Consider the following 27,663-nt stretch of genomic DNA (forward strand, 5'->3'; position numbering starts at 1 on the left):
ATACGTAAAGGTTCGAGAACATGTCTACAGTAACTTAAGTTAGCATTAATGGTAGTGTATTTATGGATGGGGGAGAGTAAGATAAACCTCTAGGTAAAAGGCCAAGAAGGTAGGATAGATTGAAGACTATGCTGGGAAGAATGTGCTTACTTCTTCCTCCCATCTGCTCTGTGGAGTCCACTTAGCCGCTCTCTCTGTCCGCCCTAGAGAGACATGAGCATGGAGAGGCTTGGTGTAAGTGGAAGAAGCTCTCTGTGAGAGAAAAAGGGAGCGAGAAGACGAGAAACTATAGTAGATACATTTCAAACAGCTTAGCAAGAATAGGGGACAGCCCTTCCACTTTTAAATGGCCTTTGTACCCTTTATAAATTGGGCTCTGCTCAGAATTCCTATTCCGATAACATCAGTGCTCACAATGTCTACGTTCTGGTCAATTTGATGAAGTGTTTATGATCACCTTCTCTCACTGCTAACCACATCTAGAGAAAACAATTCAGGAAATAAATACTCCAAAGTCAAATATCAATAGTTTGGGGGGTCCCAGTGTTTGAATTTAATTGTTTATACACAGCCAGGTCAGATATCATCTTCCAAGGGAAGAATGAGAGATACATAATGGATTACAAGACAGCTTTAAATCCATATTTAATAGATTTCTAAAGTTCCAAATTTACTTAATACATGATTTGAAGGCACATGGTCAATGTAGTTTCTAATAAAATCTGAACTCCCTCCTCTGTCAGAGTATTTGTACTACATTCACTACTCTTGGATATGCAAATTGCACATCAATTTTTGTTTTGTTGATCATGATCTACATATACAGGACACCGGCTTCATCTGAGGCATAAGCGAGAACTGACACTTTGATCCCAGTCTCATGACCTTCATTGTCTATCACGTTCCTTCCTGAATCCCAAGTGACAACTGTCCAGTTCTGCAGAAGAGGATGTCAGTTCTCAGATCCCAACATGCAGACAAGGGGGAGGAAGAGGGGTTTTAAAGAGCCTTTAAGTACTTGTCCACACAAATCTTTCAATTAAGGTAAGAATAAATCACCAGGATAGTGGTTTTAAAGCAGTTCCTAAGCTACACTGAAAATTATTCTAAAACTCACAGATGGAACATAAAATTGAATTAGACCAAAGTCTTTGCAAAAGAACACAAGATTGAGACCTTTGCATTTTTCCTAGGAGATACTCCCCACTCCGGGGTATGAAGCCCACAGAAGCTTGGTATTTCTGTACTGGTTGGAGTTTGATATATGTGTGTCCCTTCGAATAAAAGGCCAAGACTCCTTTAAAAATAGTTACAAGGGGTATGGAGTTGACCTAGAACTTTCAAGAAAGAAGGGGATAGCAGTGAGCAAGTAACCAAGGATCTTGCTATCTCTATCACGTATTTCAAGGCCAAGAATTAGATGACCCTTGTCGAGTAACGGAAAAACTTAGAATACTAAAATATTGTTAAAATCCTAGGGAAAAGCAGTCTTATAATAAAGCTTTTATACTCTTCAGGCTTTAAACCCATATATGATTCTGGAGATGGGTTGCAAGAACAATGTAAATGTGCTTAACACTACTAAACTGTATACTTAAAAATGGTTAAAAAGGTAAACTTCGTGTTATCTATATTTTACCACAATTAAAAACTTTAAAAATTTTACAACATATTTAATAGATTCTGAAATTCCAATTTTACTTATAAATGATAATCCCCATAACTAAGAAATAAACACATAATGGAAGCCACACTATGCAGGTTGAAGGTTTTCTTCTAGGGCACTCTCTAACTTTGCCTCTGAATTGCCTGTGCCTGCATGTGATGGGGAGATTTAATGCTTTGTAAACCTACTTCTTAAATTCAATGAGGTTTTAAATGACAACGTCAGAAATGTACTCACGAGCAAATGAAACTCCAGGAGTTAATTAGCACAATTGTGTGCCCCTGTTTTCCTCTTATAACTGTATTTAAATGCAGCACAAAAAGTCACCAGTATAAATAAAGTCTTAAATAGGAAGGTAAAAATGAGGACTGTTCCACCTGTAGAGAACAGACCTCAGTTCTTCCCTGGCAAAGCACTTTGTCCCTGCACACTCACCCACATCTGTAGTCAAGAGTCAATGCTGACAAAAGGTTTTCGAAAGTCAATCCCCATTTCTTATTACTGACTCTATCTGACACACATAGGGAAACTTGTTTTTAAAAGATTTCCAATTATAAATTAATCCCAGGACTCATGGCAGGCAATTCCTTTCACGTAATTCTCACTTAAGTCCTGTGAATCTCAAGCTGGACAACAAACACTTCGACACAGTCACCATCCTATTAACCATCAGGTGATGTATTTCATCTTCAAACATCTTCTTTCGGGCTTTCTCATACTCTTCTACGCCTGAGGGAGCAACCCACTACGAGGTGAGCAGGAAATAACTGGAAGAGGTTGTGGCTGTTTTTTTTAAATCATTGCCTTTCAATTTTTTTTTTTTTTTTTTTTTTTTTTTTTTGCTGCAACCCACAGTAAGGGACACATTTTATATGGTGATCCAGGTCACATAAATATGTGTGTGTATGTGTGTATCTGAATCGAATGCTTTTAATCATCCCCTATACTGCCTCCCAAATAAGATGAACTCTGAGCCTTTGAATATATATATATATATATATATTTATATTAAATGGTAACATTTCATTGTAATGATTCAGCAGTTCTCATGTTAAATTGTCTTGAAAATATTTCCACTTTTTTGAGCTACTTGAATCTTCAAAATATTCAATAAATATTTAAGAACTTACATATTTACATATTCAAAATCAGGCTGAACTGCATGACTATACAACTAAATGTCATTGGTGTGTTTCTGTGGAGAGAGAGAGAGAAACCAACTAACCTCAGGATCCCAAATAGCATAATCAATGCATGGGATATACTTAGTCACTGATTTTTTTTTTTTTTTAAGTAAAGCTTCTCTGTAAATAGTCTATGCTGTGGTTTGCCAGAATAACCAACACTCTTAACAATGTTACTTAAGTAAAAGAGTATCTCAGTGAAAGAATGGATAGATGTAATTTTCTTTGAACCAAATTGAAAAGGGAAAAGAACATGTATTCCAAGTATCTCCTGTTATTTTTTATTTTTAAACATTCATGCTACACTTTAAGAGAATGGGTCTCCTACAAATCTTCAGAGGTAGGATGGTTTACCTTCTACAAGAGTTTCCATTTGGGCTGTTTCTCATTTCCAAAATAACAGGAAGAAAGAATAAGAAGAATGTTAATGATCATGAAAACTCAAAAAAAAGACAAAGTGGTAGGAAAAACTTGACTATACTGTTTCTAAGGGTGGTGTGAGGGATGAAGAAACTTTCCTCTCCCTTCAAGGTTCTTTCAGCTGGTCTAACAATCAAATAGACATAAGACAGAGTAGCAAGAGAAAATGACCAATTTTAATTATATACATATGTATGGGAGAGAGTCAGAGATCCCACAAACACGAGAGGTTCCAGACAGAAAGAGAAACTGAGGTACATGTGGCATTCTGGGCTAAGGATGAGGCACCTTGGGACTTCACAGGTAATTTTAGGGAGAGCACATGCTCAGTAACCAGGAGTTCGCCATGCCATGGAGACAGGTCATCTCTGATAATCTCTTGTTATGGACAAGACCCCTAATTCGAATTCCTCTAGACAGTTGGGGGAGGGGCAAAAGTTCCTCTTAAGCCCACAGGGACTCAGTTGCCTTTAGCTCAAAATATTCTGCATACCTTGGGGTGGCTTGTTCTCTACCCCCACTGTGGCAACGTAAAACTAAAGCCCCAAATATAGAGAATGAGATCTATATGTGCCTTCTCTTGTTAATAATGTTTCAGAATCATCTACGTTTCTGAGGGAACCACGAAGAACTAAAACAAAGCCCTTGAACAGAGGTTGGCAATTTGTAATAAGGGAAGAGCCAGTATGAGCAAAGAAAAGGTTGTGGACATGGAAGAAAAATCTGTAGGCTAGAGAGCAACTTGGCACATATTTAGCAGTTAAATGCCAATACATATACATACAAACTCGATTAGAAATATATACTTACCAAACATTGATACCTTGCTTATTATTTGCCAGGCACTGTTTTAAGCACTTTTTACATATATTAATGCACGTACTACTCATAATTATCCTTGGAGGCACGGAATAAATAACTTGCCCGTAGGGGTGGGTGGCAGAGAAACCCAAGCTGGTAGATGTCAGCATTTGTGCTCCTCTTTCCTACATTCTGAGGCTTCTTCCCTGTAACTGCTTTTGGCTCCTGCCCCTTTGGAAGCCGACCATTCCAGTCATCCAATAATTCTGCAGGCCAACTCGCACTCCAGCATCTTTCTAGCAATTTCAGAGTTGGTTTCTCTGTTTGCAATCAAGACCCCTGACTGACACAGCCCCAAATCCAATATAGAGATGAGCTTAGGTGAACACAAAAGCCTGCACTGTACTCTGACCCAGTAACAAGCAAAATGCCTGGGAAATCCTGGGGGGGGGGGGCGCAGACATATTATATTGGTCATGCAAATGAGTTAAATCCTTATCTTACAGGGTAGGAAGCAACAGCTATCACTAAATTTATAGAAGCAAAAAACAGTGAGTGGTGTTTTGTTATTCTCAGTTTCAAACAGAAAGCAGGTAGATTTCATGTGGTCAGCTACAGAAGTTCACAATTTTCTACCTGAGTCAACTGTAAAAAACAGCTCTGAGTATCTTCAGGCCATAATTCCCTGAACTTGGCACACAGAGAAATTTAAGAACTGAAAAGTCAGGAGTGATGAAAGGAAAAAAACCACTCTCTTTTATATCTAGCCAGCTGCCTCTCTTCCCACATGAGCCATCTCCTACCTTACCTTCCTCCGCCTAACCCAAGGTTGAGGGTGGGGGCAGCTGGCATAATACCTATCTGGGCACGGAGGGCGGAGAGCTGGCACAGAGCAGATGCGGCCTGAGGACAAGGTGTTGGGGAGGGGAGGGCGGGGGGGGGGGGAGGACGGAGGGGCGGAGGGGGAGGAATCCATTTCTATCTGTCTGGATGCCGCAAGGCGGTACCAGTACTGAGGGGCCTTTAGCGTCTCCTTCCCTAAAGCGAAATACTGAAACTTCAAGAAATGTCCTAGAGAAAAATCCCACCAGTTAGTCATTTAAAAAGCACCCCTTTTCCCTCATTTTCCTTTACTTTTAAATAACAAATTTTCCTTTACTATCAAAATATAAGCTGACTTACACGTACAGAGACAACTTTTTCATTTAAATTCACTGTCTCTCACTGTGTCTGTCTGTCTGTCTCTGTCTCTGTCTCTCTGTCTCTCTCTCTCACACACACACACACACACACATAATTTCTTACATAACAGTCTCAGGAATCTAGGAAACCGTCCCTATAGAACAGAGACAACCTGCAGTCATATTTCCAACAGAGTTACATCCCCCTTAACCCCAGGAACCGATTTTGAGTGCTTGCTGATTTTTAGCTGCGCATTAAAACAGAAAGGAAACCACTAAATCCTAGCATCCCGCCCTTCTCCAACTCTCAGACTTCTCATTCGCAATGTCTCCGTCTTAGATCGGGCCCTCGGCCCCTGCCACCAGGACTGCAACCCCCTAAGTGACATCCCTGCCGTCAGCCTCTCCCTTCTCCACTGCTCGCACCACATCTAGACTGACCCTTCTAAAGAAGCGCTTCTGTCGACTGAGAGTCACTGCCGCTTTACTTCTGTTAGCTCACGTCCACATACAGTCAGGCTCAACTACACAGTCCTTGAATGTCCCCATACATGCATTGCAGGAAGGGTTCCCAATAGGAATACAGACAACAAAACGCAGTGAGTTTTTTTTTACAAAACTAAATTTAATTATGAAGAGCAGCTCTTTATTTGGGGTTGTATTCTTTTTGCCTTTGTGCTAAAACGCCTTTCTCTTACAAAATGTAAGAGCCAGTGAGTTTTTTGAGACCCTTACCTGGCAAAATAAAGGAAGTCTAAAGTCCTGTGAGAGTTCCCACTTTTGAAAACCAATTTTGCTAGGGAATTGGATACAAAGTCTAGCAACCTGTATAGTGCAGTGTACAGGTTTTCTACTGACATTTTCAATGTAAAACTCAGAGCAAACTCAAGATTACTGATCATCTCCTCTCAGTTTATAGATCCAACCCTTTTACCCTGTTCTCTCCTGCTTTAGCCAGGCTCATCCCTCAAGGTCCCTGTCACATGCCATGCTCCCTTCTGCCCTGACTTATTCTAATGTTTTCCCTACCTCTTACAGTCTTACCAACTAGTTAAGTCCTATCCTCAAGTACTACCTCTGTCCAGTAATCTCTTTAAAGCCTGGTCATGAAGATTAACCTTCTTTGTCTTCATTATAGTATAGATTGTCTAAACCAATTATTAAAAGAGCCATCGTGACATGCTTAGTTGCTATATGCCATAAGAGCTTTATTATCAGTAAGATAAGTATGAAGGTTTATTAATAGTTTTTAAAAATCAAATCAGAATGATTTTCTGAATTATCTTTTTCCAACGTACTTTCTGAGTGGGAGAGCAAGAGGTGAAGACAAACTACAGGTATAATTTGGTGGAATTCTTATGGAAAAAAATAATCTACCATTTATTGACAGAGTATTCAACACACCCTGGAATGGTCCAGCGCGTGGGCCGTACTCTTCATGTGCCTCATGGCAGAGAAAAAGCTAAGAGCCACTGGGGAGGAGGTGTTCCATCAACGTTCATGATGTGAAGAGACAAATCTGAAGTCCTAGATATTAAATTCAAAAGCAGCAGCTTCTAGAATGCAGAAATCTTATTCAAAATCTGTACACATTAAGTGCTCCAAAATCTGCTAAATATAATGACTATTATAAGCGGAATCATCAAATTTCTCCCCCAGACTATGAGCTCCTTAAATGTTCCTCAATCTTGCTCTCCTAGTGAACAGTCCTGGCTCATTATAATAACTATTGCATTACAAAGAGTTGAGGCTTTATGGATGAAAACTATATGTAAGTACACAACTTTGTGTACAGTTTAGAGGAAGCTTTATGGGGAAAAAATATATCTCCCATGTGTTCAACAAGTATTACTGAGAACCTACTGTGCTCCACACACTGGCCTAAATGATTAGGGATACGACCATGTATGAAACAGACAATAATCCTGGCCCTTGAGTAGCTTACGTAGTAGTGGGTGAAAGCTGATTATAAAGAAAGTAAACTAGTTAATTATCAGTTATTTATGTTAGAAGGTAGTATAGGAAAAGGACAGGAGGAGATAGATGCGCAATTTGAAGTAGGGTGGCCAAGAGGACCTCATCAAGACAATGACCTTTGAGCAGAGACTTGAAGCAGGTGAGTGGATATCTGGAGAAAGAGGATTTCGGACAAAGAAAAGAGCAGGATCAAGGGCCCTGAGATGGGAGCCTGCCCAGCACGATGGAGGACCAGCAGGAAGGCCAGGAGGGTGACAGCAGTGAAAGACGACACGAATATGGCTTTATTAGATTGGAGAACGAGATTATCTTCTTTTGTCTATAAAGCAAATTCCTCACAATGTTAACAACATTCATATTTATATCTAATGTAAAACATGTCAGAATCTCTGGGCGAACCACAGTACCGTATATGCAACATTTGTTGCCTAATAACTAACCTTGATTGTTGTTTTACACTTGACTTTGTTCTCTTCTTACTGTAACAACAAGTCTAATTTTTGAGATCAAAGAACTGTCAGCAGCATAATTGCTCAGTAAAAGTAGCTTTTGCAAGTCTTCATTAAAAGGATCTGTTGTATGCTGCATTTCATGTGAACTAGATCTGATCTATTGCTGACAGACTGCTTTCAATTCTTCCTTGAGGTCTTAAAGAATAGGGAAACCTATTTCTTTGAGCTTTACATCAGATTATTAGTTTAGGTGTTATGCAGCACATAAAATAAAGTGAGACGCCACCCTTACTAAAGTAATGCAGGCCTAAACCCAGCAAACAGACAAACTCCGGCTCTTAGGTGACCCCCACTCCGAGGTCCGCCTCTCATCCCCAGGCCCAGAGAGAGAAACTCTCTCCCTCTGTGCTCCCAAGCTGCTTTCTGCTCTAGCATAGTGGTTATCGTGCTATGTATTTCGCAATTTGTCTGGTTTCGTAAAGCTATATTGTAATACTATGAACACATTTATCTCCTCTGCTGGAATTAGAGACTAGGATCGCCCCTTTATTCATTCTCGTATTCTCGGCTTCTGATGCCTGATGAAAGCATTATTAGTATCTTTTCTCCTTCAAAACTCCTGTGAAGAGCACACTTCCTCGGTGCCTTGAAATCAGGTAATATGCTCTGCTCTGGACAATGAGCTGTGAACAAAAGTCACTTCAGGCAGAAGCATTAAATGCCCGTTTGACATTCTCCTTTTTTTTTTCTTTTTTTTTTTTTTTTTTTACATGTTGCAGTCACTGCGGAAGATGATGACATGGGACTATCAAGGATGGAAGCCGGGCTGCCGCAAGGATGATGGCTGCCCTGAAGCGCGCCCAGACAAAAAATGTTCTTTTCGTGAGCAAGAAATAAACCCTTGTTGAGTTAAGCCACAAAGTGTTTTTGTTACTGCAGCAAAACCTATATTATCCTTACTGACAAATCAGATGTAGGTGAGTAATACAGATTTTTAGAAGGAAGAAAAGATACCAGGAAATGCAAAAATGGGGGTGACCACACTGGAGTCCGGTCTGGGATGTGGGGGTTATGTGTTACATTACAAGAAGCTGCCCACTGTGAAAGAACAATTAATAAAATCATCAATCCATTTTATTCTGTCTTCTGTTTAGCCTTGTACTTTCAAAGCTAACTGCTTGAATTGAAGCTCCTACATTTATTAGGTATTAAGAAATGAAACTGATGTTAAATTTTATAATTTTACTTCTCACCAGAGCAATGCCTTCTTGTACGCATTTTTTTGACTAAGGCAGAACTCTCTATTCGAAGGAGTCAGTTTTGAAAATGTAATGCTTGTCAGCAATCGATACATTCGTAAGCTCTACATCGCCCTAATGCAGACCAATTAGATATTGGCTACTTGCAAATGTTCCTCTTCTCTTGGGTGGAGGTGAGGAGACAGGGTAAGGGATGAAGGAGAGGATACTGTAAGCGCTGTAAGAGCTTAAACGGTTCCAGAATTTTTTAAGGGAAGTTGGATGAGGGCTTCTCTGAATGTCTTAATTATCTTTAACACGCTAAAGTAGCCTCAAATCACCCAAATTCCTAAAAGGAACATCTAGCATCCTCTTCCATATGAAATAGGACCCTCGGCTGGGGCCAGGTGAACAGCAAAGGGGTGGAGAAATTGGAGAAGAGCCATGCAGTGAACCAAGGAGAGCCAACAATAGGATGAGCTGATTCAGGGAAGTGCCGGGCCAACAACCTACCCGAAAAGCCTTAAGGGAACAAAGCCTGAGGGAGGCGAAGAAGAAAACAGGAATGGCAAAGCCCAAGGAAGCCAAACCCAAAATGAAGGTGGATCGCTCGTTCCGAGGGAAGTGAGTAAGGAGATGAGTCTTCACAAAAGCAGGAGAAAGGCTAACTAGAGCTTTCATGGGGCCAAGGCAGAGAGGAAGATACTGCGAAAGGGCTCCTTCCCCAGCGCGGGGAAGAGGGAGGACCTCCAGTCTAGGCTGGAGGTGGAAACAAGGAAGATCAGCAAGAAGCATCCTCACCCCGGGGTCTGAGACTGGAAGAGACGCCTGCAGGATGGGGAGCCCAGCCAGGCCCCCACACCGAGCTCCTCGTCATTCCCTGGACAGGATATGGACTCCCCACCAGAGGGACTTGCCCTGGAATCCCTCTCATTTCTCTGCTCAGGCTCCACTAATGGCGTTGCTCATAGGTCAACCCTTCTGGGCAGCCTCCAGCCCCTTCCTGGCAGGTCTGGGATCCTCTCCTCTGTGCTTCCACTGGCTTCTCTTCTCTGGGTGCCCGGCCACCAAACCTAATGGGATGAATGACCAGAGAGGAAGGAAAATGGAGCAAAAACAAAAGGGCCCATATGCCTTACATCTGTGCCACAGTGAGTGACACTAGGTGATTCATCATCATTTGCCTCAAATGTGTGGGGTCGCACCCCCCAACTCCCTCACATATCCGTGTTTTCTGACACATAAATATGTGAAAACCCAGAAAGAAGAAAACAATTTTCTGGAGTTAATTTTCCGTCATAGAGAACTTTTCTTCTGAAGAAGAATTTTAACAACAGAAAATTGGAGACCAAAGGGCCTGTTTTGTCTTCAAACATTTCACTTGTTAAGACAAGGTAGCTGGATGATGATATTTCACCTTTGCTGCCCCAAAATTGTCTATAAAAGCTGTGAAACAGTTTCAACCTGGGCATAACACTTTAATATAAAAGAGCTGATAAACACACAGCATTGGTATGAGTTTATGGTGACATTATAGTAGAAGATGATTTGGTTGAGCACAAAAACCATGAAAAATGTTTTTTCAGCTTATTGACACGCCCATCATTGGAACCCATGAGCAAAGGAACCGAAGGTATAATTATTCTATTCAACTATTTGCTACTTTGTGAATGTAGTTTTGGCAGGCATTTCAGAACATGTTCAATATACTGTGACAAAATTTAGCAAAGATCAAAGTACCACATAACTCCTGCGTATAGACTAACAACGCTAAGGGTGTCTGGGAAAAAAACACTGTCAGGCAATTGTAGAGAAGAAATGCAAATTCCTCATATAAAAGCTTCTCTGATTCTGAACCCTAGCCGTCCAAGTTTATGTACAGAAATGATACAGGAAAGGGTCACATTCTAGCACAGTACAGCTTCTACCAGGGACCTCTTGGGACCTTCTGCGGTTAATGAAGCCCAGCACCACTTTAAAGGGCCCCTTCCCTGTTCTCCTCCCCATCTACCCTCGACCTAAACGTCAGGGGCTATGCAGGCTTCCATGCCTCAATCACTGCCAATGTCCACTCCGTTCGTGAGGTTCTTCTGACCCAGGCTATACCTTCTACTGTTACTCTTCCCAGCGCTGCTCTTCCCTGGGCTCCTACATAGAGGGTCTTCTCAGAAAGTCGCCTGTCAGAGATGTGTGGGCAAGGTTCAGAGACCCACCAGGAGATACGGCACACAGAAGCCAGTAATGACAAGCCTTTAGCCCCACAGACATTGAGGTCAGGAGAAGACAAGCTTTACTGGAGGCTGGAAAGAGCTGAAGCAATTGAGGAGGGAACTGCTCAGTGGTGGCTACTTATAGATGGCCACAGTCACTGCCAGCAACACTGAAAAAGGGACAGCAGGAGGGACAGATACCCCTGATGTCTCTCTCCTCCTGACCTTCCATTGCCTGAACCCAAATCAAAGCCACATGACCGAGAGAGCCCTAGGGATGAACATGCATCCATCCCTACCCTGAAGGTAGCCCCCAAGGTACAGACCAGAACAGAAAAGAGCAGAGAGCACATGGGATGGATAAACAGAGAATAACCAGCACAGCTGCCAGAGGCCCTTTATGTTCCAATGCTTGTCACTTGTTTGTTAACTACCGGTCACTCTGTGGAAACCAATAAGGGGGAGGTTCCAATTATTAATTCAGTAAAGGTCTCATAGTCATGGTCTTCCCTCTGGGTTTGGCCTTCCATCATAAAGGTGGCAAACGGAAAACAAAGTAGACTCCTGGCCTCTGTAATTTTATGATGATGAAGGTCACCAAACTTTTGAGACCCTTTGAACCATTGCTACTAATTGTGGTCCATTGACCAGCGGCATCCACATCTCCTGGGACTGGACAGAAATGCAGACTCTTGGGCCCCATCCACGAGCTACTAAATCAAAGTCTCTAAGTTTGGGCCCTATAACCTATGTTTTTGCAAGCCCTCCAGGGATTCTCATGCATGCTAAAGTCTGAGAAGTCATTCCTTAAACCCATCTTTGACAGCTTCAGGGAGAACGATCCATAGATAACCTATCAGAGACCCCTGGACTGAATGGAGTCCAGCCTAAGGAACCTCTCTTTTAATCTCCACACTATGACCTTCAGCAAGACCAGGGTTTGAGCCTCAGTTTTTGTACTTAGTTGCTTTCAATATAACCAAAAAGGTCTCCTTCAGCTTTCAAAGGGATTGGCCTCAGAATCCCTCAGATCTGTCATTTCAGATGATGATGATGATGATGATAACAACAATGGTGGCAATGACAACGGCAGCAGCTCACGTTTACTAAGCCTTGTTTCCATAACTAGCTCGGCTTAATAATGCTGTATAAAATAATTTAGTCTCACCACCCTATGAGGCGGGCACTATCTTTGCTTCACAGATGGTAAGGTTGTGGCATATAAAAACGTTCGGTAACTTGCCCTTGATTCTGTAGAAGAAAGCAATACCTATTCCAGAGTTATGAAAACAGTAAAATAAGAATGTATGTAAAAGCACTTTGTAATATAAAGCATATTATATAAATGACAGCAAAGTAAACAGCCAACTACTGATGAACTGCATTTGCTCAGTTTTTCTTTTTAAGTTCTAATTCATGAGATATTCAAGGTAAATTAGAATATGACTAGGCAGCTTTTTTTTAAGGAGTTATGTGTCAAGAGGAATGGGAAATTTGAATGTTTCGGTGGGTGCTATTTGAAGATTTGTAATGAATTTAAAGTTGGAGAAGAAAACCAATATTGATGCTAATTTGAGGCGAAGAAACAGCTTTCATTGATGTCAACAAACAGCAACAAACCTCTTATCTAAAAGAAGATAAAACCACCTGGTATACTCTCCCCAGACGAAAGAATTGGCTGTCACGGTTCTTTTCTGACACCTCTCCAAGAATTCTGTTAATGGCCAAACGATTTAATCTTCTAGAAACAAATTTATAGAAATGTTCTTGCCACTCTTTTGATATGACAGATTCTTAATCAGATTCTTCCAGCATCTTCACATGCTCTTCCTACTAATGCATCATCTTACCCCTCCCTAATTCAAGAGACGTGGTAAATATTAAAGATTCATTTTTCCATTTGTCTAAGATATGCCCCGAAGTCCCCCAGGGGTTGAGTTGGCATCTCAATAGAGAAAAGCCACAGCTCTGACAAGAAGCACAAAATGAAAACTGACCCCCTTTCCACACTGAGTCCTATGAAAGAACGTTGGTATCCATCTTAGAGACAGAGACTCAGGAAGGTTATTTGACTCACTCCAGGTCACACAGTCATCAAGTGACAAACACAGGGAAATGGTCTCTCTCGTCCACCGCAGCCAAATTCTACTTTAATGGATTGAAATAGGTATCACGCTTCCCCTAATAACTAAAAGGTATCATCCCGTATCTTCCCTGCTTTTTTTTTTTTCTACAAAAGATTTCATACCTATGTATAAATTCGTAGCACAATATGAGGGAGTAAACCGTCTGCAGTGTTTGTTCATTACAGTCAACATTTAGAGTGTTAGACCAAGCGGAAGCGATAAGCTGTTCGCTTCCTTCAATAGTAACGGAAGAGAGTAAAACAAATTTACCGTCAGCACCCAAGGCATCGGTGTGGGGCAATCACAAGTATTTGCCTGTACATCTCACAACAGCTGCAGGTAAATGATTTGACAAGGTCAAATTCAACTGAACAACAAAACCACCGACAGGGCTGGAGTTTAAGTTGCTAGACCAGTTAGGGGGTAAAAAAATGCAGGAAGACAACCGCCTAGGTGGCAGAAGCCTTGGTTTTCTAGACTCTTAAACTGTAGTAAAGGTTTGTGTTGCCTTTATTAGAAATTCTGAATTCGGTTTTTTCCACAGATAACGCAGATAGTGCAAAATGAAAGAAAAGTATTTTACAAATGAGAAGCCAGTGCCGCGTGAACAAAGCAGATAAAATGAAAGAAGGTGAACTGAGTCACAGAGGTAAGATCTGCCAACTCACCACACAAAGTATGGTGACTCACAGGCAAGTCTCAGGCTATTGTCATTTGGGTATATTCACAATCCTTGGTTTTAAAAAGTAAGAAATTTATATGGAAGAATTTTGGTTTCTTCTGCCTTCAACATTATTCTGAGGCTATTATTCATGCTTTTTGTAGGAAACATTTAAATGTATTCTCCTCTGACATTTAAATCATTACTTAAGCAATATCAGTATTTACATAAATTGTTAGTTTATCTTAATTCATATTTTTCACACTTCATAGATATGGATATTGTTTGTATGAAGTCATAAAGGTGTGATTAACTTTGATATTTCTACAGATAAACTATGCAGCTAATTTAAAAAACTGAAACATGACTTTACTATAGTTCCCTTACTTACTCTAAGACACCAAAATTTTAAGACATACCATCACATTAATGATAGCTTCGCAGGAAAAAAAGAAAAGTATCCCATTAAATGATGACAGCAATTGTAACATACATCCCTACTTCAAAAGTGTTAAAATGAAGAGCGTGGGGGTAGGAGAGAAAGAGAGGGAGAGAGAGACTAAGACTATAATCAAGGCAATACATCAATTGTTCTGTTTAGAGAGAGGATACAGCAGAATTGATAGACCTAGAAATATGGAAGCTGATTTCTTGGGTTCAGATCTTGGCTTCTATACTTAATGGGTGATCTCAGGCAACTTAGCCTCTCTGTACCTCATTTTCCTTTTTGGAAAAGACAATGAGAGCATCTGCCACATAAGGTTGTTATGAGGACTGAAGGAGTTAATATTCTTAAAGTACTTCAAACAACTAGATATCACTGATGTTACATAAGGATTTGTTAAATAATAATAGTTACCATCATCACCATCACCACCATCTACCAGCGCTCACTGGCATGTTTGCTACATTCAGAGGCTGAATTTCCAATTCAACAAACCAACAAAACACTTTAATTCAAGGAAATATTTACTGACCACTGAATCAGTGCTTGATATTAGAGGAAAGAAAGATAAAAAGTAAAATACTTATAAAATCATGATACTGTTCTCTAGAAAGCAGGGTAGGGAAAGTCCTTTGTACTAGGGTCTATGATGGCTCAGGCTTCACCAGATCTGCAAGCCATCTGAAATGAGATGCAAAATTATGTTTGTGTGTGCATTTTACTGGGGTGCTATCCTCTGATTCTTAAAAAGGCCTGAGATCCAAAATGTTAAGAACCATTCACTTAGAGTAATCATACTACATTAAAAGATTAATATACCAAATGTTAATTAAAGGATATTTGAGCATTTTCAATAATTTTATTCAAATGTAAATGATCCATTTACCTTGATAGGTACACACACTTCCCACTTCCTAATGTGAAGTTTCTTAAACATCCTACTACACTCCAAACAAAAATCCTGGCTTACCAGAAACTCTTCCCTCTTCTTCCAGCCCCCTTTATACCCCAGAAAAGTAACTTGCTTGCCTTAAAATCTCCAAGTGCATTTGTAATATGGAGCTAGTCAGCTTCCATACCTCCTGAGAAAACAATGGCTTCTGGGATGAGTCATCTCAAACCTTCCTGTTTCTTGTCAATGGTTTATACTGCTGCGAGATGATAGACAGCTGCTGCTCGAGCCATTGCCAAACTTGTATGTGATTAAAGACTGATTCTGAATGCCATTACTGAAGACGCTGGCATTTAGTGTTTTACACTAAAACTTGAAATGTCTGGTGCATCCATTGTTTCAATATACATGTTATTATTATGTCAAAGTCTTAGATAACACAGTATCAGGGAAAGACCATAGATTTTGGAATCAGAACATCCTGAGCTCTGTTCTCCCTCTTCTACTTCCTAGCTATGTGACCACGGAGAAGTTACTGAACCTCTCTGGACTATAGTTCCCTCATAGGTGAAAATATCTCCTCCCTTTAAGGAACCATAAAAGTTTTAATTTGATAAAAATGTGCCAGTATCCACAATGGTGTGTGTGGACCTTTCCCTTTTCAAATTCCATTTTTGAAAGATTATTCATTATAGTAATTTACCATAAAAAGTTGTCACTGATTTTAACTCTTCTGCCTTCACAGAAAACTGTATAACTTTTCATGAACTACTTCCAGATCACATATCATTACTGAAATTATCATATTCCTAACAATGGTTGTTACACGATATTGAAGCCAAAAAAAAAAAAAATCACAAGTACTCAAAGTCACCACCAATGACTTATCTCCCACCTTTCCATCTATTTTTAGACAAGTTACCAATTACTGCCAAGTCATTTTAAGAGAAGGTGCAATTGTGAAACTGAAGACTGTTTTGTTAAGGCACCAGTATTTAGATATCACCTAAAATATTCATTATCTATTAGGATATCACAATTTTTAAAAATGCGGAATCTGACATTGCATACAAAAGCAAAAGTTTTTGAGCCTAGATTTTCATAAATGTCTATGAAAGTTCATTTGCCTGGAATAAACATCCAGCTGGGGAAAGAAAAATTTAAGCTCCACTGTGCCCGAAACTTCTTATGCCTTGTCTCTATTCTTGGAAAAGCCTGACCCACAACGTATCTCATTACAGAGAAAGAAACTGAGGCTTAGAGCGCTCAGAAAACAAGAGTGATGGTCCTGGAATCCAAACCCATCTTCTGAAGCCATGCACCAGGCTCTTTTCCTCTGATCTAATTATGCATCCAAAGCCTCTGTGAGGAGTTGGAGGGGAGAGAAAGAAAAAATACGGCATTAACTTGCCATCAAGTTCCTTCGCTAGAATTCACATGAAATTAAAATAGAATAAATGGATTTATGATTTCTTTATCTTCTCCCCCAAATAACTATTTTTAGATTTTATTTTATTTGTAGCCATGGTCAACACAGTTCTATAATACTATCGAGATATGAGCTGGTGGGAAGTCAATGTTTCCCAAATAAGATCATCACGTGGCCCTCATATCTGGTCTGACTCGCCTTTTCTGGAAGACGCATGCTTTCCTTAAAGGCCTTTATCTTCTGACAGGCTACCATAAGCAGATAAGAAAAAAGTAAGCTGGTAAATTCACAAGCTTTTTTGCGTTGGCTTTGAATGAGATGTGCCTGGCTAGTTTTTGCTTATGCCACACTGAATGGTACTTTTACCTTTAGTAAATAACAGTTACCATCCACCTATAACCACAATACACCCCCTTCCTCCCTCCCCTCATGCCCAGTAGGTCTATCACAAGAGTCTTTGTGCTCAAATGCAAGAAAAGTTAACATCTGGCCTTATCAAGAGCATGAACTGACCCCTGGAGTGGTAGGGCGATTATGAGGCTATGGCAGTTTAGAGTAAATAGACCCTTTGCCCTCAGTGAATTTAAAGAAAACCAGAGAGTCAATTCAGAGTGTGGACTATGGAACCAGACTAGCTGGATTCAAACCCTCCCTCCACCCACTCTATGATCTTGGGCAAGTTACATTCATCTTTGTTTTACTTTACCCATCTATAGAATGCAAATCATAGCATCTAACGCATAAGCTTGTCATGAGGGTTCAATGCAGTTTATGTGTATCAGAACATTCACGCTACCTAATTAATTGCCATGAAGTGCTAGCCACTGATATTAATTTAAATACAAAGAATAAATTACATGCTTTGCCTGTATGATATGTGTATAAAATATCTATAAATGGGACATACTGGTATAACTCGGACCAGTAAATGTTTCTCAAACAACAAAATCTGAATTCTGGCAGAGAAAGGTATTCAGTCACACCTGAAGCAGTCCAGGTTGGACAAGCAGAATGGACGACCTTGTTTCTTTTTAGAGGGAATCACCTGGGTAGTGACTGTACATGAAAATGAGAGAATCTCATGCACAGAGCGAGCGGCCGTTCTTCTGGTTTCTCCAGTTTCAAACCTGCTGTGTCGCAGGGACCCTGAAGGAGTAAAGAGTGGCTACAGAGCAGAGGTCAGGGAGGGAAGATGATCCAAGACCTGAGGATCACTGCAGGGCTTTGGTGAACAATCTGGCGCCCTGGCGAAGCGCTCTGGCTCTTGGAAATGAAACAGATTTCAAGGAGCTGAGGAAAGTGGCAGAGCACTGCAGAACAGATCACAGCAGCCAGAGCCCGAAATAAGTCAGTGCCAGCGCTCTGACAGTATATACAGAAAGACAGAATGGCAGTCACCGGCTTTTTTTTATTAGAGGGAGAAAATGACAGCCTTAGAAACAGTGTGATGAGAAGGATTCTTTTAAAAAGAAACAAAAACTTAAAATGGAAGGCCAAGGTAAAAATAACGCTGCCACTATGAGAGGCAAAAGTTGGACTATGGAACCAGACTGCCTGGATTCAAACTTCGAGATTAATGGGTTTTGGTAAAAAGAGTAAGTGCTCCTTAAGAAAATGGCTGACTTCAGGTCTAGAGCCAGGAATGGACAAGACAAGCTTAGATTATCTTGTGCCAAAAAGCAAGAAAATTGTCAGAGATTACTGGGTAAATCTTGTGAAAAAGTATACAGGAGATAAGGACAAATTGATCATCAAAAAGAATATTGACTGCAATGGATTGAAACAAATACATTAAGATCCACGACTTCTTAATGACACCCAAAAAAGGAAAACTCATCAATTATCACGGGAGGCTGTCAGAGCACCCAAACCATTGCTCGGAAAGTGATCAAAGGAAAAAATTAAGCCTTTTCCCTGCCTTTTCTACACAATCTAAATTTCAGGGAGATGCAAATAGTCATAAGGGTAGGTTCTTCATAGGCAGAACTCCAATTAATAAATGCAGGAAGAATGATACAAAAAGGCAAGAAATACATGTTGGTGAGAATGTGGGAAAAGGGAACCCTTGTGCATTGCTGGTGAGAATGTAAATTGGTTCAGCCGCTATGGAAAACAGTACAGAGGTTCCTCAAAAATTAAAAATAGGATTACTTTCATGACCCAGCTATTCTAATTCTGGGTATTTATCTGAAGGAAACAAAAACACTAACTTGAAAAGATATATGTGCCTCCATATCCACTGCAGCATTGTTTATAATAGCCAAGACATGGAAACAACCTAAATGTCCATCAATGAATGGATAAAGAAAATATGATACACACACACACACACACACACACACGAATATTATTCTGCCATTTAAAAAGAATGAAATCTGTCATTTGTGACAACATGGATAGAACTTGAGGATATTATGCTAAATGAAATAAGTCAGAGAAAGCCAAATACCATATTACTTCACTTATATGTGGAATCTAAAAACAAACAAACCAACCAAAAAACAACAACACCAAGCTCATAGATAGAGAAAACAAACTGGAGGATACAGGGTAAACAAAAGGGGTGATGAGAGTTGAAAGGTACAAATTTCCAGTTAAAAAATAAATAAGCCACAGCTGCAATATTCTGCATGACAACTATAGTTAACAATATTATACTGCATATTCAAAAGTTGCTAAGAGTAAATCTTAAAAGTTCTCATCGTAAGAAAAAAAATCCTGCAACTATGTATGGTGACAGATGTTCACTAGACTTACTGTGGTGATAACTTCACAATACATACAAATAGAAATCATTATATTGTACACCTAAAACTAATATAATATTGTATGTCGAAAGAGGTAGAAATCATAGATTCAGATCATCACCATTTTGCAACCCCTAATGAAATGGATCTAGGCTACAACCATCCATGAAGCCAAAATCATTAGGTGAAAGGTAGAAAGATAAGTTTACTCTACTTGAACCCGCTAATCAATCTTAACATCTCAAAAAAGAAAGGCATGTGTCTTGTGAGGTGATGTAATAGATTTGACACAGTGGCACCTACAAAAGATGCTCACCTTTGAACTTGAATCTAATCAAGCCTCTACATTTAACTGCGAGGATTGTAAGAACTACCGAGAATATAGAAACAAATGAAACAGCACCACAAGAAGTCAGCCCAGAAAGTGGGACACTCTACTGGACAAATGACTTGCTTTCCCCATCAAATCAATGACATGAAAAAAAGGGGGGGAGGAGCGGCAGAGGGGACTAAAATATAGATTTAAAAACCTAACAACCCAATGCAATGTGCAGACCTTGTTTAGTTCCTGATTCCAACAAATCATAAGTGAAAGAATATCTTTGAGAAAATCTGAATATGGGAATTACATTAAGGAATTATTAACATTTTTAGGTATGAAAAAGGCATAGAAGTTGTTTCTTCTTCAAAGAAAAAAAGTCCTCATCAGAGATGTAAACTGAAACATTTATGAATGAGATGACATGATATTTTGGATTTTGCTTTAAAATATACCAGCCCTCATAAAAACATGGGGGAGGGGGAAATAAATAAAACAAGCCTGGTAAAATGTTAATAACTGTTGAAGCTTGGGTGCTTATTATACTCTCAGAGCGTCCATAACACAAAGTTCTAAAAAAAAAAAAATGATCAAAGGTGTTGGTGGGAATTCAAGCTCTGCCTTACCTTACCAGTGATTTTTAGGAGACAGCTAGGGTCCTCCCACAAAGCAAAATTTAGTCATTCCCCACTTAGCCTAAAGAGATGCAAAGAGTCTTAATCAGTGTGCATTTGGAATTCGATATGATTAGAAGTGACTGAACCAAGGAACCTGGGAGTTCCACAGTATTAACCAAATGTCAGCTTAATTTTTTCCAGTAAGAGATCACCTACAAGGCACACAGGTTGGGCAACACAATCCACAAAGAGCTGACTTGATGACAGTTGCTATCAGATTGTGCAGAGTTGTGGAAGCCCAAGGCAGCATGGACATGAGCCACAAGTATTCCTAAACCAGATCTTGGTCAATACGGAATTGCAAATTTTCTTACCAACTTGTGTAATGCATAGAGCTTTTTTTTTTTTTTTTTGAATCAATGGTAATAAATTTGTGTTAACTTGTCCATATAATCACTCATCTGTAATCTGAAGGTATAGCCCATAAGACACAAGACTAAAGGTCTACGGAAGAATCTAAGCCATGAGCTGTTTGCCTTAGAATCACTGCCCTAACCAAGGGTCTAAGCAGATGACCCCAGGTGCTCACAAGTCACCAACTGGTTTGGTACACACTTCACCTGTTTTTCTCTATCCTTCAGTCCACTTCTGTTATGGATCGAATGTCTGAGTCCTCTCAAAATTTATAAATTGAAGCCCTAAACCCATTGTGCTGGTATGTGGAGATGGAGCATGTGGGGGATATTTAGGGCTAGACTAGGTCGTGAGAGTGGGCCTCCATGATGGAATTTGTGGCCTTATAAGAAAAGAGAGAGATCTTTCTCTGTGTATACCAAGGAATGGCCATATGAGGACACCGGGAGAAGGCGCAGGAAGAAGGCAGCTGTGTGCAAGCCAGGAAGAGAGCTCTCACCAGAAACCAAATAAGCTGGCATCTTGATCTTGGACTTCCCAGCATCCAGAACTGTGAGAAAATAAATTTCTGTTGTTTAAGCCACCCAGTCTATGGTGTTTTGTTACGGCAGCCTGAGTAGACTAATACAAGTACTTATTTCACCTGTTTTTCTTTCTTTCAGATTCGTACCTCTTTGTTAGAGAAGGTTCCAAAATCACAAAGGTGGCCCCAAAGCCAACGGAGGGGGCAACAGTTGAAAATTATGGGTTTCCAGCATTGGAAAATTTGACAATCTTCCCCCAATAAGAAACTGACCGGGGACTTATGAAATGTGTTTGGAATGTCCTAAAGTAATACAGTATTAGAACCAAAGAAGGGTTTGAAAAGTATACATTATGTGAAGTATGCACCACATTCAGAATAATTAAGAAGATAAGTGTAAACTTGTATATTGATTGGTAAGGCACACAACATTATCCCAGGTGGTGAGAAACACAGCCTCCACGCAAACATTACAGATCTACTGACACAGAAACCCTCAACAATTCTCCTCACAGATTGCCTGACTGCCCTCATGTCTTCAGCATTCCGTGTCATGAAAACCTGTCAAGGATAATAGGAACACGATTTGACCTACTTTTCCCTAGATTCATGCAAAATCTATAACTCTGGTTCTTGCGTCTACTTAGTTATCACACCTTTGCACCATATTTCCTTGCCTTCTCTGCAGGCAATCCCGTATGCCATACGCTAAGGTCACTTGTGGGCAATTCCTAAACTCCCCTGGTCATGAGCTTAAAGACATCCCATTACACCCAGCTAATCCACAGAACATCCTTCTGAGGTAGACCACATGCAGTCATCCCAACATGGGGGGAAAAAAAATGCCTAAGAAAGGAGGAATGCAGCCTAGAGAGGCTGAGGACCTACAACGACTCAGACCCTTCCCTGCCCAAAGGAAGCCACGGCACAACGAGTGTTTCTCCCTAACTCTGGCTTCTACAAACCCATCTGTGCGAGAGCTAAAAGTCCCTCTGTGAGATATTCTTTACAAGGCAGACAAACAAGACTTCATTTTTTAAATTATAGCCCCCTAAATCTATCTTGTTGCAGCTTCTCAGTAAAGCCTGCTTAATAATGGCAAATTAAAAGACAAAACAAAACAAAAAAAAAACAGAAAACTCTGTAGAACCCACCAAAGGCGCTCTGTAGACCCTGGTGAGAAAGTCAGCCAGGTGACCTAAAGCCCGGGCCTTCTGAGTGGCTAATGAAAGATGCCAGGAGATCAGCAGGCCGTCTGCTTCTCTAACATACAAAACATGTCTGACCTGCCCAAGCCTTAGATGCACTTAGAACCTGAGGAGGGACACTCCTTCACCAGGAAATCATATCTGAACACACCATCAGGAAGTATTAAGATTTAAAATTTTGGTGGGCGTGCACCCTCCTGCTCAAGGGGGGCGTCGTCGCCCAGTACTAAGTGCTGGAGACTGCGACCCTGGGGCTCGTCCTGGAACTTCCAACGTCTGGGTCTCCTCTTGGCGGCGGCGGCCCCAGAGCTAGTTCCAATGCCCAGAGCTCGCGCCGGGACGTCCAAAACAAGTGCACACGTCGCATGCCTCCTGCAAACTGGGATCCCACTCGTGGGCCTGAGGCTGCAGGCGGGACAGGGCTGGCCGACAGTTCGGCTCCGGACACCTGCAGCTTCCCCTCTGCGGAGAGGCAAACGGCCCTTCTTCCGGCGATGCCCACGGTCCCGCAGCCGAAATCCAGGTGCCCTCGGGTTAAGTCAGGTGTATCAGAGAAAAACCGACGCTCACTGGGGGTCACCCCACGACCCCGCTGTCCTGGGCCCCTCTTCTGCTCAGTCCCGCACAAGGGCGCCCAGCCCGCCAGCTCCCCAGCTTCCTGCCGCCCCCGCCAGCGGCCCCCAGGGTGGGCGCGGGCTCCACGTGCGTGCGCGGCGCCCAGCACCGGCCGGACCCCGCCACTCACCCGGCCCCCGGCGGCGCTCCGCTTCCTCCGCAGCGTCAGCCCGCTCCGCAGCAGTGCGGGCAGGTCCCTCAGCCGCGGCCGCAGCGGCGCGGGCGGCTGCTCGCGCTCCGGCTCGCGGGCGCTGGGGCTGCGGCGCAGGGCGCTGTCCGCCGCCGCCGCCGCCGCCGCCGCTGCGGCCAGGGCCGGGCTCTCGCACGGCGGCTGCATCTTGACGGAGCCCACGGCCATCCTCATGCCCTGACGGCGGCTGCAGCGCCCGCGGCTCCTCTCCCCCGCGCTCGCCTCCGCGCGCCAGGCAGCGAGAGGGCGCGACTGCGGCTCGGGCGCGGGGCGCGCTGCCAGCCGCTGCCCATTGGCGCGCGCCGGGGCCCCCGCCGGGCTCAGCCCCGCGCACCTCCCCCTCCCCGCCCAGGTGCGCCGGCCCCGCCCTCTCCCACCGCTCACCTACGCCGGCGGACCTGGCCGGGCTCGGCGGATCCCGGAACCTGAGAGGGAGGAGATAGGACACCTCGGGCCCCGTCTCATCCCTCGGTGCGAGGTTCCCAGAATCCCCCACCAGACCCACAATACTGCCCCCACCCCTCCAATTCCCTTTAGGCCGAAAAGTCCCACTTCACTCCCTTTTCCTAACAGCCGGGGTTGACTTGGACTGCAACCATGTGAACTGGGAAGTCTGGGACACTCCCAGCCTAGCCCCAAATCATAATCCCCAGCCCTGGAAACGGTTTGTGCCAAAGAACTTCAACAGAGGCTCCGTATTCCGCTACACTATTGAGAAAGAATTGCCCCCACCAGCCTGTCCCCTCTTTGTCACAGTTATCATGAAAGGATAAGGGGAGAAGACTTGTGTTGGTTATGATAGGCGTAGAGCAAAATAAACGCAAGTCTGGTGACCCGAAGGTGAATCTCTGTTAGCGTGTTGGAACCTGAAAGCCTGGTGAGTGTGATGAATGTGCTTGGTAAACTGCGAAGACCATGGCGTGAATCACTGTTTACACCGTTCCAGAAGCGAGGATAGTAAAGCATTGAGAGGGAAGCTATTCCGGCGGAACGTTAAAATCCAGGTGGCTGTGAATCTTCACATCCCAGCTCAATCTATGTTCAACGAGGGCCAACCGGGGCTTTTACTGCTTATCAGTAGAACACTGGGGTCCCCATATTTGCTTAAGACTTGTAAGAACTGAATAAGCTTATTCACATTAAAAATAATAATAATAAAATGGACAAATAAGCATTACAGGAGGTCGGGACCCTGAGTTGGTTTACCCATGTACCCTCAGCCCCTCACTGAGTAGAGGCTTGGCAAATAAATACAGAAATATGGCCGTGTAAGAGGGAAAAAAAAAATGAATGACCTATGACCTTTGCCCACAAATAACTTAAGGTTTGGCCCAGGAGAAAATAAACATACAGAAAGACAAAGATATTGCTCTTGGTAATTGCCAAGTGAGTGTGGATAATGAGCATTCTGAACCACAGGAGCAAGAAATGCGTCTGGCCTGAGATGGGCGAAGAAACTTCAATGAAGGGAGTTTAAATTGTGCCTTAAAGGAGAGCGGGAAGATTCAGCCAGGCAGAAAGGAGAATGCGGGTCCTTCAAGTAAGAAGGAAAACCAGGAGAACAATGCCAAGGTGATATCACACAGAAACTCCTGGGCGCTGGATGTGTCATGCTGATGGGAGAGAGGGAGAATGTAATGGGGAAGCAGGAAAAAAAAATTTTTGAACAGACGCTGCTGACACACTGCAGAAGGCCTTGAATCCTGGATTTTGCAATGTTGGAAGTTGTTTTTTTTTTTTTTTTTTTTTTAAAGTAAATACTATACATACCAACATCACACAGATCAAACAAAACAACTGGGGTACCTGAGTCAACTTTGACTTAGGAGAATGACATCCTCAAAGCTAAAGTTTATGGAAATACCTATGGTAAGAAGATGTAAGTTTTACTGGCTATTTGCAGTAAGGGAAATTGGAGACCAGGAAAATAACTCTGAAACCTAGCTACAAAGTGATGAGAGTCTGAATTAGTGGGGACAGTGGCAATCGGGGGAGGTTAGATATCAGACATTAGGAAAGAAAGCTCTTTAGGCCTTGGACACATGGTAGGAGTAACAAAATACTTACAGACTGTATTTTATAAAGATGACCAACAGCAGCACAGCATCCCTGTCCCCGAAGGTCTTTTCCAATATGATCTCTCCACTCCTCACGAAGAGATGGGGCTTATTTCCTTTTGAACCTGGGCAAGCCCTTGACCAACAGAATACAGCTGAGGTGATGGTGCCAGTTCTGTAAGTAGCCCTGAATTGGCCTACTAGATTCTCCTTCCTGCTCTCTTGGAATGCTCGCTCCTTGGATGCTCCTATGTGGAACCCAGCTTCCTTCCTGTGAGAAGCCCGAGCCACCTGGAGACTTCATGCAGGACTGCTCTGGCAGCCGAGCTCCCATCCAACAATAGCATCAATCGCTGGTCATTCGTAAGCCACGTTAGACACCCAGTCCAGCCAAGCCTTCACATGACTCCTGTACTAAACAACATCTGACTGCAACCATGGGTGAGAGGCAGAAGCAAGAATTAACTATCCAACAGAGCCCAATCAACCCACCAGACAATGAAAGACAATAATAAATTGTCTTACGCCACTAAGTTTAGAGGTATTTGCATGTGGGTAAAAAAAAAAAAAAAAAAAAACTTGAAATTTCTTGTAAGTGCCTAGAATTGGCTATATGGGGAAAGAAAAGATGGGAACATTTTCATACATAATTTTGTTTTTTAAAGAAATATGTGAATCCATTACTTATTAAAAATTATACTGAAAAAAGGTTCCAGATTCTGAGAAGTCATGAAGGCCAGGGAAGCTAGTTTTACATTGCAGGTAAACTGACCAAACTAGAGGGCACCCAAGTAGAAATCCAACTAGCAGAGCAACTGGAGCTCAAGAGAAAGGACTAGAGATATATATACATACCAGTGTCCAAAAATATAGTCGTAAAGGGTGGAGCCAGACTATGGTGCTCAGGGCGTCGATAGGGAGCAGAGACAGTCTACCTCTTCCTAGGGTGGGTCCTTGGAGGACACAGCAAATGGCTTCCCGTTCCCAGTTGTATGGAATTTGGCATGGCGAGTCTAGTGGATCTTCCTCCTTTAATTTTTGTGGTCTCATGACTACCATGAATACCAAAGAAAACATCTATCAGCTGGGCTTTCCCTGATTTTTTTCTACTCCCTGTGTACCTGTTCATCCCCTGATAAATGCACAAACTGCATGTCATGCTAATGAGTCTCCTAACATCATAGTTATTAGGACTTTGATGGGTCCTCCTTGGCGTCCATCCTTTCCCATTTAAGATGTTTTGCATTGCTTTACCAGCTCTCAAAAATAGAAAACTTACACATAATTTTGTTTCCTTATTCAAGCCTGCAAACACTTCAGTGTGTAATGATTAACGTGGATTGAATATGACCTTCCCAAGGAATAAGGTTGAGCAGTGGGAGATCAGAAGGCGGATCTTGCATGAGAAACCCAATACTGTCCATACTGCCTTTACTGAGAGTGCCAGATATAACTCTGTGTACTGGATACTAACTCTATTTTTATATTTTCTTATGGAATGAATATGCAATTGGGAGAAATATAGCAAAATAATGAAACATGTTTCAAATCTAAAAATGTTAAGCCTACTCATTTTATTTTAGTTTTCGGGAACCATAAATAGAACTATCTGCCATCAAACTGTTCATGGCAAACCTGTGTGATACTGTGCTATTATTTTTGTAGTACATCTTGTACTATGCATCTTGCATATAGTCCCCTCGGAGATGATACATTTTCCCTACACTATTTGCATTGGTAGCTCCAGCCAGAGACTGGTTCATAAAGATGGGTACTGATCCTTTAAGTTCATCTTCTATTCATTACACTCATTATCTTGAAACAAAATCCATCCATACTTTTTCATATGCCATTTACTGTTATTATCCCAGGAAATTTCTTAAGTCAGGTGTGCAAGTTTACCATGCCCTTGCATCTTTAGGACATACATACATATATACGTATATACATATACATATACACATACACATACACACACACATATATATATATTCATTCCTTGGTCAAATGCCCAAGAAGACAGGGAAAGAGAGCAATAAGAGAACTAACTTGACCAGCAGACGGCAAGAAAGCCAAGCCAATCTTGTGCCATCCTCCCTGCTATACTCATGGAAATCATCCTTACACAGGTCAAACGATACCTCCTCCTAGGAACCTTCTCTGCTCTTCCCGTTGGGATCAATCCTTTCTCAGGTATGCCTAGGGCTCACCTACAACTACGAGTCTACTTTTACCACCTCTCTTATCATAGTCCTTTATATATCTGAGTTAAATGTTTGCATGTAAGACCT

General features: G+C 41.9%; 1 protein-coding gene across 1 annotated transcript in view; it reads right to left on the reverse strand.

Annotated features, from left to right (window-relative positions):
* Positions 1-23,489, reverse strand: part of RAPGEF5 (Rap guanine nucleotide exchange factor 5) — a 201,137-nt gene extending 177,648 nt beyond the window's left edge. The window contains exon 1 of the mRNA XM_016159524.2: positions 23,256-23,489. Within this exon, the coding sequence (XP_016015010.2) occupies positions 23,256-23,489 (234 nt within the window). The remainder of the gene's footprint in view (positions 1-23,255) is intronic.
* Between the last annotated feature and the right edge of the window lie 4,174 nt (positions 23,490-27,663).

The sequence above is a fragment of the Rousettus aegyptiacus genome, unplaced genomic scaffold (genome assembly GCF_014176215.1).
Source record: "Rousettus aegyptiacus isolate mRouAeg1 unplaced genomic scaffold, mRouAeg1.p scaffold_m13_p_13, whole genome shotgun sequence".
In the NCBI taxonomy this organism is placed as follows: Eukaryota; Metazoa; Chordata; class Mammalia; order Chiroptera; family Pteropodidae; genus Rousettus; species Rousettus aegyptiacus.